At 45.9% G+C, this 16,188-nt stretch overlaps 1 protein-coding gene across 1 annotated transcript in view; it reads left to right on the forward strand.

The window, feature by feature from the left end:
* The window catches only part of Ephx2 (epoxide hydrolase 2), a 46,988-nt gene extending 38,720 nt beyond the window's left edge, over positions 1 to 8,268 (forward strand). Inside the window, exons 15-19 of the mRNA XM_004665840.2 lie at positions 1,267 to 1,369; positions 1,869 to 1,938; positions 6,227 to 6,307; positions 6,692 to 6,750; positions 6,921 to 8,268. Of these exons, the coding sequence (XP_004665897.2) occupies positions 1,267 to 1,369; positions 1,869 to 1,938; positions 6,227 to 6,307; positions 6,692 to 6,750; positions 6,921 to 6,999 (392 nt within the window). The 3' untranslated portion in view covers positions 7,000 to 8,268. The remainder of the gene's footprint in view (positions 1 to 1,266; positions 1,370 to 1,868; positions 1,939 to 6,226; positions 6,308 to 6,691; positions 6,751 to 6,920) is intronic.
* The last annotated feature ends 7,920 nt before the right edge of the window (positions 8,269 to 16,188 follow it).

The raw sequence follows: 16,188 nt of genomic DNA on the forward strand, positions 1-16,188 counted from the left end.
AGATGAATTATTTATAATCTCTATATTGGTTAATGTTACATTTATGTTATCATTATGTTCTCTTAATTACGAATGAAGAAAATGGTTGGGTGTGGGGGCGCACACCTTTAATCCCAGCACATGGGAGGCAGAGATAGGAGAATCACCATGAGTTCAAGGCCATCCTGAGACTACATGGTGAATTCCAGGTTATCCTGGGCTACAGTGAGACTCTACCTTGAAAAACCAAAAGAAGAGAGGGGAAAAAAAAAAAGGAAAGAAAAGAAAATGGTTTCAGAGGATTGAGTTGTGGAAAGGGGCTAAGCTGGAGGTGAATTTTCCCTAGAGACCATCCATTCTATTCTGAGAGCATCCTTGCTCACTCCTTCTTTGTCTTTCAGTCATCTGCTCCTTCATTATTTCTCAAGTGTTCTGAGCACCATGAGGCAGGGACTGGAGCCAAAGTACAAGAATCTGTTGTCTGTCCTCAGGTAGTCCAGGGTCTCACGGGGAGGCCAAGCAGCAGCAGAGAGAAAAGCAGATGGGGTGAGCGCAGCAGGTCACCCAAGAACAGCAGGGCAGGAGCGCCAGCTCTCTCATCTGCTCTCTTTCTCCTTTGACATTTGGCATCAAAGTCTCAAGGGTCTTCTACCTTGAGGCTGGTGTGCCTGTTCCATCCAGGCGCCAGTGTAAATGCCCCTGGAGGTCCTGAGGACACATTGCTGGGACATACCTCTGGACACAAGATGGACTGAGAAACCCACAGAAGGGTCTGGGAGGGTGCAGAAGGCAACAGGGTCACAGCCTCCCCACCAGCCCCCACATAGTGTCCTTCCTGGCTAAGAGGCAAACAGCAAGCAAATATGAGAATTCTTGGTCATATGACAAAAAGGACATAAATTTGTCCAGCTGTTTAGCCCAGGTGTAATGGAAGGGAATGCAGGAGGGGGTAAGGCTACAAGAGCTGGGAGGCAGTGAGGTGGGCCTGAAAGTGGCACCTTGGAACCTAGACAGGGCATGTGCCAGGAGAAGGGCATGCTATGGCTTATCCCAAAGCCATGAGGTCTGTGTGGGGCACTGCAGGATGGTGGAATCACAGTGCGATCACAGTGTGGAGCTTCTGAGGAGACAGCCGAGTGTGTGCAAGGAAGAGAGGCTCAGGAAGCCTGCACTCCACGTTCAGGGGGATGCGTGAGGCTTGTGCAGGTGTGTGACCTGAGCTGGGAATGGCAGCCTTGGGACCACCATGCCTGCGAGGGGAAAGCACGTACATGGCTTGTTTTTCAGGGGGGCTCTTTGTGAATGCTCCAGAAGACCCGGGCCTCAGCAAGATGCTTACTGAGGAGGATTTGGAGTTTTATGTACAGCAGTTCAAGAAGACTGGCTTCAGGTAAAGAGAAGGGTGCCCACCACAGTCCCCATGAGCACCATGGTGGCCAGCTTCTGCCTGAATGACCCCAGTGTTAGGAGGCCCACTACCTATGTTGGGCAGCCTAGTTTGGGGTAGCCCAGCTTGCTTGTATTTAAGGATCTCCCCCCAAGGCAGAGGTCTTAGGTTGATTTTAAACCATAAGTTCTCAGAGAATTAGATGGTAGCTCTGTGTTCCTATCATCAGAGAAGTAAAAGAATACACATAAATTAAAAGTGACATGCATTTGGATGCCTTTGCTCCATACTCCAAGGGCCTCTTGTCACTGGGTCTCCAGCTCCTCCCAGAAGCTGCCAGCCTGGTGGCACAGTCCTCTGGACCTGCAGTATGAGTCCAGAATCCCTGTAGACTCTCACCCTCCCTGGCATGGTGGACTCTGAGCAGTGAGGGTCCCTCTGGGGGGATGACAGCGGTTAACCCTTCAATGCTTACCATGTTACTTTCTGATCGGCTCCCCAGAGGTCCCCTAAACTGGTATCGAAACATGCAAAGGAACTGGGAGTGGTACTGCAAAGCCACAGGGCGTAAGGTGAGTGCAGTGTCCTCTGGTTCCACACATGCATGTACACGCACATACCCCATGCCTCACTCACACCACACACAGGCATACCACAGGCACTCACACCACATAGGGCGGAAGGAGAGTGCACTGTCCTCTGGTTCCACACAAATGTACACATACATGCACATACCACAGGCCATATTCGCACATCACACTCACACCACACACACACATTCATACCACAAACACTTATACCACAACACATACACACACTCACACCATAACACCTCACTTACACACACCCATACCACACACAATCACAGCACACACACACATACACACATTCATACACCACACTCACACCACACATTAGGCACATCACACACACTCACCCCCCCACACACTCTGTCACACTACCTCACACCATGCACACACAGGGAGCCACCACCTGACAGGACCCCTGATCAGAGCTGCGTTACACAGACCCACCAGCTTCCTACCTTTCTCTGGGGCTGGACGGGGCCCTGCTTAAGGCTTGCTGTTGGAGCCACTTGCCCATGCCACCCCTGGCATGGGGGCTGGAAGTGCTGGGGATGAGCAGTGCTCTACCCAGGCAAGTGCAGCATCATCTGGGGTAACCTAGGTCTCCTGGCAGCGGACTGAACCAAGGTCACCGATGGGCCAGGTTTCCTCCCAAGGGTGATGTGGATAATGGTGCCCTGACCACGATGGCATGTTGGGTTCTCCCAGCCAGGTGTGGCTTTAACCTTGTTCTGTCACCTTTGATTTTGTCTCTGAGTTTCTTCATCTGTCCAGGAGACCATCTCTAATCTTTAGGTCTAAGAAGGGAACAACTTGACATTCCAAATATTAAAAGTAAAAAATAATAATAAACTGGGACCTGAAAAGATGGCTTAGAGGTTAAGGCACTTGCCTGCAAAGTCTAAGGACCCATGTTCAACTCTCCAGATCCATATAAGCCAGATGTCCCACGTAAGGTGACGCAAAGGCGCAAGGTCGTGCATGTCCACAAGATGGCGCACGTCTGGAGTTCAATTGCAGTGGCTGGAGGCCCTGGAGCACCAATACCACCCCCCCAATAAAAAAAAAGGCCAGTCTGATTTTTGGTTTACCAAGGTAGGGTCTCGCTCTAGCTCAGGCTGACCTGGAATTCACTCTGCAATCTCAGGGTGGTCTTGAACTTAATGACGATCCTCCTACCTCTGCCTCCCAAGTGCTGGGATTAATTGTATTTTTATCCAGAAAAAGAGTGTGGGAACCAGGCTTTTTGTCAGCTCTCTTGGGAGCCCAGTTATTATTATTATTTTTTACTTTATTCCACATAAGTGGATACATTTGCCATGGACCAGTAGGTATGATAGACTATGGTGAACAAAGGAGAGAGGGCCCTTTTCTCCCAAAGAAGGTCTCGGGGTCTTAGGTCATGCAGTGTTGTGGTTAAAAGCAGGTTGGAATCTAAGCCCTGTATGACTCTGAGAAAGCCACTTAGCCAGTGTGACCCTGGGTTGTCCACTCTGCAGTGAGGAGATAGCGGAACAATATCCTGCTCAGAGCTGTGTGAACATCTTACAAGCCTGGAAAAGCTTAACGCACAGAAAACGTTAAGGATGGGACCTGTTGCTGGGGAGACAGTACAGTTGGCGAAGTACTTGCCTTGCAAGAGTGAGGACCCGAGTTTAGATACCCAGCAGCCACGCAAAGGCCAGGCATGGTCGCATGTGCCTGTAATGCCAGAGCTTAGGCAGTAGAGACGGGTGGATCCCCAAGACAAGCAGGCTAGCTAGATTACTTGAACCAGCACGCTCTAGGTTCAGTTAGAGACCCTGTCTCAACCAGTAAGGTGGAGGGTGACTAAGGAAGACATCTAACATCATGTGCACCCATACACACAGACACCCACACACAGATATGCATGCATATCATACACACACACACACACACACACACACACACAAGAATGGGACTTGGCATGGAGTATTTCTTTATCTAATGCTCATTGTCATTATCACCCTGAATCTATCTGTGACTGACAGAACCATCTCATAGACCACATCTATCAAGGAACATAGGGAAATACTGACCAAGGTGCTGGGAAGATGACTCCATCGGTGCTAAGACTGAGCACCTCTTTCTCTACAATCACCTACCAGATCTTCTCAACTCCTCTCCCACCTCCTCTCATACCCATACCTCCAGTATATCCTTTGGCCCAGGACATTCTAGAATCTACAGAGCCCCACAACAGCTTCAATATTAGTTTCCACCACAAAAATTGCTGGGTTCCTGTGGAATAAGATGAGGTATGACATTCTGCAAGTTCCTTAGGAAAGATTGAGGCTGCTGGGAAATGATTAAAAAAAAAATGCCAGATGTAGTGGTTCCTACATGGGGGACTGAGACAGGAGGATGAACTTAGCAAGACAATAAAGAGTAAAGCTAAAGTAAGAAGGGGCTGGGGTTATAGCTCAATGGTAGAACAATTGCCTAGTAGTACAAGGCCTCGGCTTTAGTGTCTGGCACTGGGGATCAAAAAGGAAAATAAAGTGATAAAAATGCTAGAGTAAGAAGAAAGTGAGTAAGTGGAAGACGGTGCTCGCTTACCATGCCTGGAGTGTTGTCAGCACACAGAAGTCATTTCTGTCCCCTCTTGTGGCACACTAGTAACTGACTGCACTTCTCGCCCTCTGGAATCTTGCCTTTTTTTTTTTTTAATAATCAAAAAGAATATTGAGGGCTGAGGAGACGTTTCAGTGGGTAAAGTGCTTGCTTTGCAAATATGAGGACCTATAAATTCAATTTCCAGCACCCACATAAAATGCCAGCCATGGTGGTATGCACCTATAATCCCAGCACTGGGGAGGTGGAGACAGGAGAATCCTTGGAGCTCGCTGACCTTCTAGCCTACTTGGTGAGCTATGAGCCAATGACAGACTCCTTCTCAAAGGAGGTGAATGGTGCTCTTGAAGTTATCCCCCAAGATTGTCCTCTGGCCTTCACAAGCATGTGGACACATGAACCCCACATACATGTACACACACACTCCCTCCTAAAACCGTTGAATTAGTTCCCCAAACACCAGTCATAGAGCAGGCCAACACGCATGTTCTCTTTCTCTCTGCCACAAGCACACACCCCATATACACTAGTCTTTACATTGCTATATCTAACATTCTTAGTATCCAGGAGTAGCCATCTGTCACATCCACACACCTCACATACACTAGTCACTACATTACTAAATTTGACATTCTTTTTTTTGGGGGGGGTGGTTTCGAGGTAGGGTCTCCCTCTGGCCCAGGCTGACCTGGAATTCACTATGTAGTCTCAGAGTGGCCTCGAACTCGTGGCAATCTTCCCAACCTCTGCCTCCCAAGTGCTGGGACTAAAGGCGTGCGCCACCATGCCCAGCTCTGACATTCTTTTTATGAGATAGAGAGAATTGACACACCAGGGCCTCCAGCCACTGCAATCTAACTCCAGACGCATGCACCACCTTGTGTAACCTTGTGTGCTTGCGTCTCCTTGTGCATCTGGTTTACGTGGGATCTGGAGAGTCAAGCATGAGTCTTAGACTTCACAGGCAAGTGTCTTAACCGCTAAGCCATCTCTAAGCCCCTAAATCAAACATTCTTTGAGTGACCAGGTCATTCCAGGATGTGACCATCTCCTTTCTGAAAAGCTTGATAGCAGGGCTGGAGGGATGGCTTAGTGGTTAAGGCACTTGCCTGTGAAGCCTAAGGACCCTGGTTTGATTCTCCAGGTCCCACGTAAGGCAGATGCACAAGGTGGTGCATACATCTGGAGTTCGTTTGCAGTGGCTGGAGGCCCTGGTGTGCCCATTCTCACTCTCTCTCTCTCTATGATAAATAAATAAATATTAATTTATAAAAGGGCCGGAGAGATGGCTTAGCAATGAGTATTTGTCTGTGAAGATTAATGACCTCTGTTTGAGGCTTGATTCCCCAGGACCCATGTTAGCCAGGTGCACAAGGGGATGCATACATCTGGAATTCATTTGCAGTGGCCAGAGGCCCTGGAACACACATTCTCTCTCTCTGTCTGCCTCTTTCTCTGACTGTTGCTCTCAAATAAATAAATAAAGATAAACAAAAAATTAAAATCTATAAAAAAAACTGAAAGAAAAAAATGGTAGCAGAGGCTAGATGCGGTGCAAGAGCAAGGGTCTTCTCAAGGGAGCCAGTAGTGAAGAAAGCCAAAGTCATCCTTGCCCAGGCACCAAGGGCATCAGCGTGGCTGGGTACCAGCGGTCCCTCTTACCCATCATTCTCCCCAGATCATGATCCCAGCGTTGATGGTAACAGCAGAGAAAGACGTTGTACTTCGTCCTGAGATGTCCAACAAGATGGAAACCTGGGTGAGAGAATGGAATGGCTCTGCATGGGGCATGGGGGGGCATCAGGATGTCTCTGGGATACAGTACAGGTGCTGGAGGGAAAAGGTGGCAGTGAGAGACATTCCTGTAGGGCTGGAGAGAGTTGTGGATTGAAGCTCTACCCTAACCTGGCTTTTGTCACTGACATCACTGTCCCCTCCCCTGACTGACACTTCTTTCCCAATACTGATGTAGTCGCATGTTCCTGTCCTAAAAGAAGAGGAGCCTTCTAGATCTAGCCTGTTGGGGTGAGGGCAGAGAGGAAAGTGTCCCCTCCCAGGTGGCCTCCACTGAGAGTCATACTGACCTGAAATCAGGCACATTTGCACTGTACTGCTGACTTTGCTGGGTGGGGTTTTCTTTCAGATCCCCAACCTGAAAAGGGGGCACATCAAGGAATGTGGGCACTGGACACAAATGGAGAAGTAAGGAGATTGGGGGGCAGTTCCCCTGGATAGATTCCCTGGTCACCTTCCCTGAAAGCTTGGCACACTTAATTCTGCCCAGCTCTAATTTGGCCTGGCCCTTCATCTCACATGACTCTACCATAGTGGGACAGTGATTCACACAGGCACCTGCCCTTGTGTCCTTCCAGGCCTGCTGAGGTGAACAAGATCCTCGTTGAGTGGCTGGAGAGCGAACTCAAGAACCCCCCAGTAGTCTCCAAGATCTAAGCTGTTTCGTGTCCCCAGCAGTGTTCATGGGATCATTGGGAAAAGTGGTGTGGCATCTCTACGTGGCCTCACCCACATCTCATAATCAGTAGCATCATTCTTTTGCCCTCCAAAAACAGTGCTTTTCTTTAAATGAAGTTGATCAAACTTGATGTAAGTTTAGATCTATGTGAAATCGTGTATGATTAATCCTCTGGGTGTAGTTTAATCATCTAAGAACAATGCATGTCCTGGCAGGAAGAAATGGGACAGCCCAGTGATGAGTTCTCTTTGACGGACCAACTCCCAGTTTTACAACAAAATGTGAGCCTCATTTTGAAGCACAACATTAGAGACGAGGGATCCTTTATTCAATAAAACCAAGATCAAGGGAGTCCTGCTCTCTGCTCTCCTAGTAAGATGGCAATTTTTCTTAAAAAGGCGTTGCTTTTGAAAAGGTGTTTGTCCTCTGCTCTCAGACCTTGCTATGGCCTCCAGGGAGCCTTCTAGAAGTATATGGTGAGTGCCCTGCAGCAGCCAGACCCAGGGAACGCATGCCCTTCCTTCCTATGCTAAGGAAGCAGAGGGCCAAAAGGAAGTCCAGCTGGGTTATAAAACCTTAAGCCCCACCCCTGTGGTGACCTATTTCCTCTAGCAAGGCTCTAACTCCTAAAGATTCCACTAGCTGGACACTGAGCGTTCAACACATGAGTCTATGGGGGAAATGGCACAGTCAAGCCACAACGATATAATTTTTGTGGCTTTGAAGTGTCATTGCTCAAAGAATGTAATGTATAGCCAGGTTCCAAGACTGAAGTTTAAAACTTAGGTGAAAGTTGCCGGGCATGGTGGGGCACGCCTTTTAATCCCAGCACTGGAGAGGCAGAGGTAGGAGGATCACCGTTGGTTCGAAGCCTCCCTGAGACTCCATAGTGAATTCCAGGTCAGCCTGAGCTAGAGTGAGACCCTACCTCGAAAAACCAAAAAAAAACCAACAACAAAAAAACTTAGGTGAAAGTTTAAAAATTAAGTGAAAACGATCTGGCTTATTTTGGTTGAATAATTTCTTCTTAATCTTCCTTATCTTTTTATCCTGACTCATTAGTCATTGTAGGAGTTGATCTCAAGCGTTGGCTATTGTATCTAATTGGTTGAATGTATGTCTCTCCTTTTGTACCATGAAGGTGTTGCTGATTTATCCTTGAGCCCGAGGGGCTCACCATTGGTAGGCGACTTGGTGTGTTCTCATTAAATATCTGTTGAATAAATCAGAGAATGAATTCATACACAGATGGGTGAGATGGTTAAAAATTCTTGATCTTGGGCTGGAGAGATGGCTTAGCGGTTAAGCACTTGCCTGTGAAGCCTAAGGACCCCGGTTCAAGGCTAGGTTCCCCAGGTCCCACGTTAGCCAGATGCACAAGGGGGCGCACGCGTCTGGAGTTCGTTTGCAGAGGCTGGAAGCCCTGGGGCGCCCATTCTCTCTCTCTCCCTCTATCTGTCTTTCTCTTTGTGTCTGTCACTCTCAAATAAATAAAAATTTAAAAAAAAAATCTTGATCTTGCTGTCCTGCTGGGTGAGAGGGTCAGCCACCTGCATGCCTGCTGTCACTATCTCCAGCCAAGGTGGATCTCTGAAGACAGCCGGCATACCTATTGCTAGAGCCAGATCAGATGACATCTCGATTGTGAGCATCCACAAATCTTCACTAGGATTCGTTGGGTGCATTTCCACAGAACATCAGGGAGTTTCTGCTGCATTAAGCTGAATGCCAATAATCATTTTAATAATCTTGCTGAAGTATTTATGGTTACCATGTATGTTCAATGTTTTCATGTTTGTAAGGTAAGACAGGCTTCTTATGGAAACAAGGTAAGCTGGAAGACCTAATGATGTCTCAATAGGCAACTCAGACAGCCATAATCAGTGCTGAACACACTACAGAGAGTTGCCCAGAGTTCCTGTGACTGGGCTGCCACAGAACAGGACCACACGCTGTGCATTTCCTACTATGCACTACCTAAACTACAAAAGTTTGAAAGCAGACCCACTGTGAGCTGTGTCGTGTGAGCTGGGATTCTGACACCCCCCCCCCCATGCAGATAGTTGTAACCACACAACCCTGGCTCCTCAGAACTGGGCCAGAGGAAAGGCTAAGACTCTGGCTTTCAACATTAGGTCATGTGCCATCTTCCAAGGGAGAGGCATGCCTGCAGGAGGAGAGGCTGAAACGTGCCTGGTTACCCATGTGTGTTATTCTTCAGCATGACGTTCACCAAGACTGTGGTGCAGATCCCATAGAGCCACCATGTAACTGGCCCGTCCCATGATGTCTACATTAATCTGAGCCTGGTCAGACAGCCAGATGGGAAGTAAATCCTCTGATTGAGCTCAAGCACGAACACAATTCTAACCCAGCTCAACAGCCACCCTAATGATAGCCCTGCCTTCAGGTAAGGTTGCTGACACATACGGCCTATAGGTGTCCCACATCTATCCCAAAGTTTAGTCAAATGGTTGTCTTTGCTCAGCAAAACTACAGTGCCTACAGACTAGCAGAATTACAAACCCTGACGAGGAAACTCTGAAGAAACCGTACGGAGGCAACACCACGTGTAATCAAAGCTAATACGTCACGCCTAACCCAACAACTTTAACATCTATTCATGGGACAGAGACACTTCTTACTATAGCAAGCAAGCAAACAAAAATAAACCTCATTTACTTTAGCCATAGATGTATAGATATGTAGATATCAATATAAGGCAATAAATATGAAATACCAAGGAAATATGGAAACCCCAAGGGAGTTGAATAGCTCACCAATAACACAAGCTTCAAATAAAGGGGGAACTTATGAAATCCTGGGAAAGAATTAAACATGATCATCTTGAGGAAACTCAGCAAGGTATGAGATGATATAAACAGAAAAATCAGTGAAATGATGAAAGCAATTCATGATCTGAATGAGAAAATTAACAGATAAGAAGGAGTAAAACAAAACTTACAGCCGAAAAATCACATGAGTTACATAAATGACAGAATTGAGGGCTCCATAGCAGACTAGATGAAGCAAATGAATTTCTGAACTTGAGAATTAGATATTGACAACCCATTTAGAAGTGAAAAAATAAAAAGTAAAAAGCAAATGAAGAATCGGACTGGAGAGCTTGCTCAGTGGTTAAAGCACTTGCCTACAAAGCTTAATGACCTGGGTTTGATTCCCCAGTAGCCACATAAAGCCAGATGCACAAAGTGGCACATGCATTTTGGAGTTTCTTTGCAGTGGCTGGAGGCCCTGACGTGCCCATTCTCTCTATCTATCTTCTGCGTCTCTCTGATTGAAAATAAATAATATTTAAAAGATTAAAAGAATGAAGAAACCCTTTGGGATCTAGATGTCACTGAACCAAGTGTTCTCCTTATGGGAGGTCAAAGAGAGAAGAAAGACATAGAAAGCCTCGTTAGCAGGATCTGAAAACCCCCAAGCCTTTCACAGGATAAGGACTTTCAGATCTCGGAACTCAAAGGATCCCATTAGACTTCACTCAGAGAAGTCCTTTCTGAAGCACAAGTCAGGGACAGGGAATGAATGCTTGGAGCAGCAAGGGGCTGGGGAGGTGGCTTAGTGAGTCAGAGCGCTTGCTGTGGAAGCATGAGGTCCTAGGGCCTGAGATGTCTCGAGTTCACTCCCTAGCACGCGGGTATAAAGCTGGGTATAGCCACGCATGCCTGTAACGCCAGTGCTGAAAAGGGGCAAAGAATGTATCTCTGGAGCTCACTGGTTAACCAGTGGGAATTAAAAAGGGGCAGCTCCATGTTCCCTGAGACTGTTGTAAGGCAGTAAGGCCAGTAAAGCAGAAGAGCATTAGAGGGGAAACTATGTTTAGTTCTGAACTCCACATGTGTACACACAGGGCATGCACATTTGCATATACATGCAGACACCACTCTTGCACACACCACCCTCCTTTCACACGTATGTCAAAAGTTAAAAAGAACACCAAGAGAAGAAATGCTTGGCAGGCCAGACTAGAACAGGATGAAATATCAAGAGTTCTGATAGGAGAATCTCCGAGCCAAGAACACCATACTGAGCAAAGAATATCTTTCAGAAATAGAGAAATCAACTCTCTCAGACAAGCAAACACGGAGGGAACTCATCCCTGGGAGACCAGGATTACAGTAGACTTTAGGCCAACAGCTATCAAGGCTATCATAAACATGCTTCAAATAAAATGGAAGACATCAAAAAGTGCTACTTGAGAAAATAATCACAAATGATAGAAATGATCATCAAAAATTAGAAAATAAGGGCTGGAGAGATGGCTTAGCAGTTAAGCACTTGCTTGTGAAGCCTAAGGACCCTGGTTTGAGGCTCGATTCCCCAGGACCCACGTTAGCCAGATGCACAAGGGGGCACATGTGTCTGGAGTTCGTTTGCAGTGGCTGGAGATGTGCCCATTCTCTCTCACTCTTTCTCTGCCTCTTTCTCTGTCACTTCCAAATAAATAAATAAACATAAAACAAAAAAATTTTAAAAAATTAGAAAACAAGGAAATAGTAATGGGTGAGGGCTGGGAAGATCACCCAGTGATCAAAGGCACTTATTGGCAAAACCTGCTGGCATAGATTCAGTTCCCAAAGACACCACAGGCTGCCATCCCAAGACACCAAGAGACCACACGGGGACCGAGAAGAAAGCCAGTCCTCTCTGGTAAACCCTCCTGGCTCTGCAAAGTGCCGTGGGAGCTACTAAGTGACAGTGGTCACCAAAAGCATGAATAACTGGGAGACCATGTAAACTATGCAGCCTACTAAATGGACAAGAAACACGCACTTGTGCAATAGTAGTGCACAGCTCACGGGGTAACCAACTACCCTTCAATTGGATATGAGACCTGCTCAGTGGGAGAGAGCTCATAACTGGTACTAGGAACCAAGTCAGTGCCTCACAGCTAGAAAACTGACAACCCCCACAGAGAAGCCCCCATTGTTCTCTGGACAAATTGAGTGGGTATCCTCATCAAAATGTCTCTCAAAATTTGGTGCATATCCTACTTAATAAAGTTTGCTCTCACATTTGGTTGGAGAATCTGTGTTATTTTACAGATGGTTGAGGATACCAGGGAGATCCAAGACCCACCAATTCAACAAGAAAAGATAGCTGGGCTGCAGAGATGGCTTAGCAGTTAAGGCATTCGCCTGCAAAGCCAAAGGACCCAGGTTCTATTCCCCAGGCCCCACGTTAGCCAGATGCACAAGGGAGGCACACATCTCAAGTTCGTTTGCAATGGCTGGAGGCCCTGGCATGTCCATTCTCTCTCTCTCTCTCTCAAATAAATAAATAAAATATTTTTAAAAAAGAAAAGATAGCTGACTGTTCACCATGAGAAGTGCCACCTCTACCACATTTACCAAGAGCCAAGAGAAATGACAGAGGAAGCAGAAACATAAATACTGCTCCCAATGCTAGCCTGACAACTGCCTCTAGGAAAATAGCAACAAACACAGAGGTGACCTGAAACATGTTGGAACAGAAATACAGAGGCCACAGAGAACACAACACTAAAAACATTCTGCTAACATGCCCAAGGCTCAGGGACTGTTACAGAAGAGGGAAGATTATAAGAGCCACAGAGTGGATAGAAATATCCTGTGGTACACCCCTCAAAAAACTGACACCCTGACTTCCGGTTAAGATGGTGGCATAGGTACCACGCCAAAGCGGCCTAGGGGCGAAAAAGACCAAAAAAACTCAGCAAGATACACACTTTTACTAAAAAGTGAGGTGTATAGGAAATTGAAGCGGCAGCGGAGAAGTAGAAGAGTTATAGAGCATCCATGAGCCTGCACAGGCGGGAAAGGCGGCTCTGGCAGCTCGGCCAACTGCCGCGGCCGCGGCGCTGCAGAAAGCCGCCAGACTCGGCTCGAGCCGCAGGAAAAGCCAGGTGCGGGATTTTCCCCTCACACCGCGCTCTCCGCAACTCGGAAACGTGAGGGGAGAGCGGCAGCGAGCAGCGGAGGAGCAGACCGCGAGGTAGAAGAACATGTGGAACAGCGAGAGAACCAGAGCAGCCGTGGCTCCCTCCCCTCCCCCACCGCCTGAGCCCAGCTCCGGCGAACAGAGCAGCGGCCCAGGACCCGGCCACGCCAACTTGGGCTGACGGCGGGACCCAAGCAGGAGCAGAGTTCGGAGGCGGCATTAGCGGCTCCAGCACCGGTAGCAGCGGCCCCAGCAGCGGCAGACCCAGGAGTGGCAGCAGCGGCAGACTCGGCAGGAGCGGCTTCGGGGGGAGCGGCGGCGGTGGACACAGCAGCAGCAGCTTCAGCAGCAGTGGTGGCACCAGCAGTGGCAGCTGCAGCGGCTCAGTTTGCCCCGTAGGAGAAGCCAGTGCCCAGCTCCAGAAATCAGAGCAGCAGCCCGACGACCCAAGCAGCAACTTGACTGAGACTGAGATTACCCAGGGTAACTGGGACTGCACCGGGGAGGGGTCTCACTTGGTTGCAAGCTGACTTGGATCCCTCAACAGACCAGAAATCTAAACCTCTTTGTTGATAGAGGATCTGGTCATTATAATGACTACTCTTGCATACATACTTGGGGCTGTTTTTGATTGAATGTGTACAGTGTTTAGTTAAATTTTAGAATCTACCTGTATTTTATTCCACTCAGCCTGCTTGAATACTCCTATAGCAGGGAAACTCAACCCCTAAGAACATCTTTGTAGATACTCTGAGAGTCTTAAGAGCCACACCTAATACCTTAAGGTCCTACCCTGAAAATATATTACATCAAATCAATTGATACAGCTAAGAATACACAGCTAGCTAGAAAATCCAAGCATAAACTTAATCCAAGATGCAAAAATATATACATTATAACACAAGAAACACTAAAAAGCAAGACGATATAAATCCACCTAAAAGTATTAATGCATCAGAAATGTCCTCCAGTGAGAAAGAGTTAGAGGAAATGCCTGAGAAAGAGTTCAAAAGAATAATTATAAATATGTTCAAAGAGGTCAAAGAACACATGAAAACAATCAAAGAAGAAATCAAAGAGGAAATCAAAGGAATCAAAGAAGAGGCAGGACACCAATTTAATGAAATAAAGAAGGCAATACAAGACATAAATAGGGAAATAGAAATAATAAAGAAAAACCAGTCAGAATTACTAGCAATGAAGAACACAGTTAATGAAATAAAAAACTCTGTAGAAAATCTCACCAGTAGGATGGATGAGGGAGAGGACAGAATATCTAAGCTAGAAGACCAGGTGGCAGACCTAATGCAGTCCAACAAAGAGAAAGACAAATTTATAGAAAAGTATGAGTGGGAATTTCAAGATATTCGGGACACTATGAAAAGACCCAATATAAGAATTCAGGGCATAGTAGAAGGAGAAGAACTCCACTCCAGAGGCATAGTAGGCATCTTCAACAAAATCATAGAGGAAAATTTCCCCCAAATTGGGAAAGAGGTGCCAATACAGACACAGGAAGCCTTTAGAACCCCAGCCAGACAAAACCCAGAAAGAACCTCTCCTCGCCATATTATAATCAAACTTCCAAACACACACACCAAAGAAAAAATATTGAAAGCAGTTAGAGAGAAAAATCAAGTTACCTACAAAAGCAAGCCCATCAGGATTACAGCAGATTATTCAACACAAACTTTTAAAGCCAGAAGGGCTTGGAGTGATATATTCCAGGTTCTGAAAGATAACAACTGTCAACCAAGGTTACTTTATCCTGCAAAGTTATCCATTCAAATAGATGGAGAAATAAAGACATTCCATGACAAAAGCAGGTTAAAGGAGTATTTGAAGACAAAACCAGCTCTACAGAAAATACTTGATAGAATCCTCCATGCTGAACAAAAGGAAAAGCACACATATAAGGAACCCAGAAAAAACAAGCTATACTCAAATACCAGTTAACAGAAGAGAGCACAGGTAGAACCAGAAACACACACACACACAAAAATGGCAAACATAAATACACACCTTTCAATAATATCTCTTAATATCAACGGTCTCAATGCCCCAACGAAAAGACATAGCTTTGCAGACTGGGTTAAAAAGCAGGATCCTACAATTTGTTGTCTCCAAGAAACTCACCTTTCTACAAAGGATAGACATTATCTTAGGGTGAAAGTTTGGAAGATGGTGTTTCAAGCAAATGGGCCTAGAAAACAAGCAGGGGTTGCTATCCTAATATCAGACAGGGTAGACTTTAGTCCGACGTTAGTCAAGAAAGATAAGGAAGGTCACTTTATATTGATTAAGGGCACACTCCAACAGGAGGACATTACAATCCTAACCATATATGCACCTAACATGGGGGCTCCCAAATTCGTCAAACAAACACTATTAGAACTAAGGTCACAGATAACACCAAACACAGTGGTGGTGGGTGACTTTAACAACCCACACTCATCAATTGACAGGTCATCCAGGGAAAGAATAAACAGAAAGGCATCTGGACTAAATGAGGTCATAGAAGGAATGGACCTAACAGATATATACAGGACATTTCATCCAAAGGCTGCAGAATATACATTCTTTTCGGCAGTGCATGGAACATTCTCTAAAATAGACCATATATTAGGACACAAAGCAAATCTTAACAAATTCAGGAAAATTGAAATAATTCCTTGCATTCTATCTGACCACAATGGAATTAAACTACAAATCAGTAGCAAGAAAGGCTATAGAGCATACACAAAATCATGGAAACTAAACAATACACTACTAAATGATGAGTGGGTCAATGAAGAAATCAAAAGGGAAATCAAAAAATTTATAGAGTCAAATGATAATGAGAACACAACATACCAAAATCTCTGGGACACAATGAAGGCAGTTCTAAGAGGTAAATTTATAGCCTTAAGTGCCTATATTAAGAAATTGGAAGGGTCGCAAGTAAACGACCTAATGCTTCGCCTTGAAGCCTTGGAAAAAGAAGAACAAGGCAAACCAAAAATTAGTAGACGGGAAGAAATAATAAAGATTAGGGCAGAAATTAATGAAATAGAAACAAAAAGAACAATCCAAAGAATTAATGAAACAAAGAGTTGGTTCTTTGAAAGGATAAACAAGATTGATAAACCCTTAGCAAATCTGACCAAAAGAAAGAGAGAAGAGACACAAATTAATAAAATCAGAGATGAACAAGGTAACATCACAACAGATTCCAGAGAAATTCA

The sequence above is a fragment of the Jaculus jaculus genome, chromosome 12, assembly GCF_020740685.1.
Source record: "Jaculus jaculus isolate mJacJac1 chromosome 12, mJacJac1.mat.Y.cur, whole genome shotgun sequence".
NCBI classification, from domain to species: Eukaryota; Metazoa; Chordata; class Mammalia; order Rodentia; family Dipodidae; genus Jaculus; species Jaculus jaculus.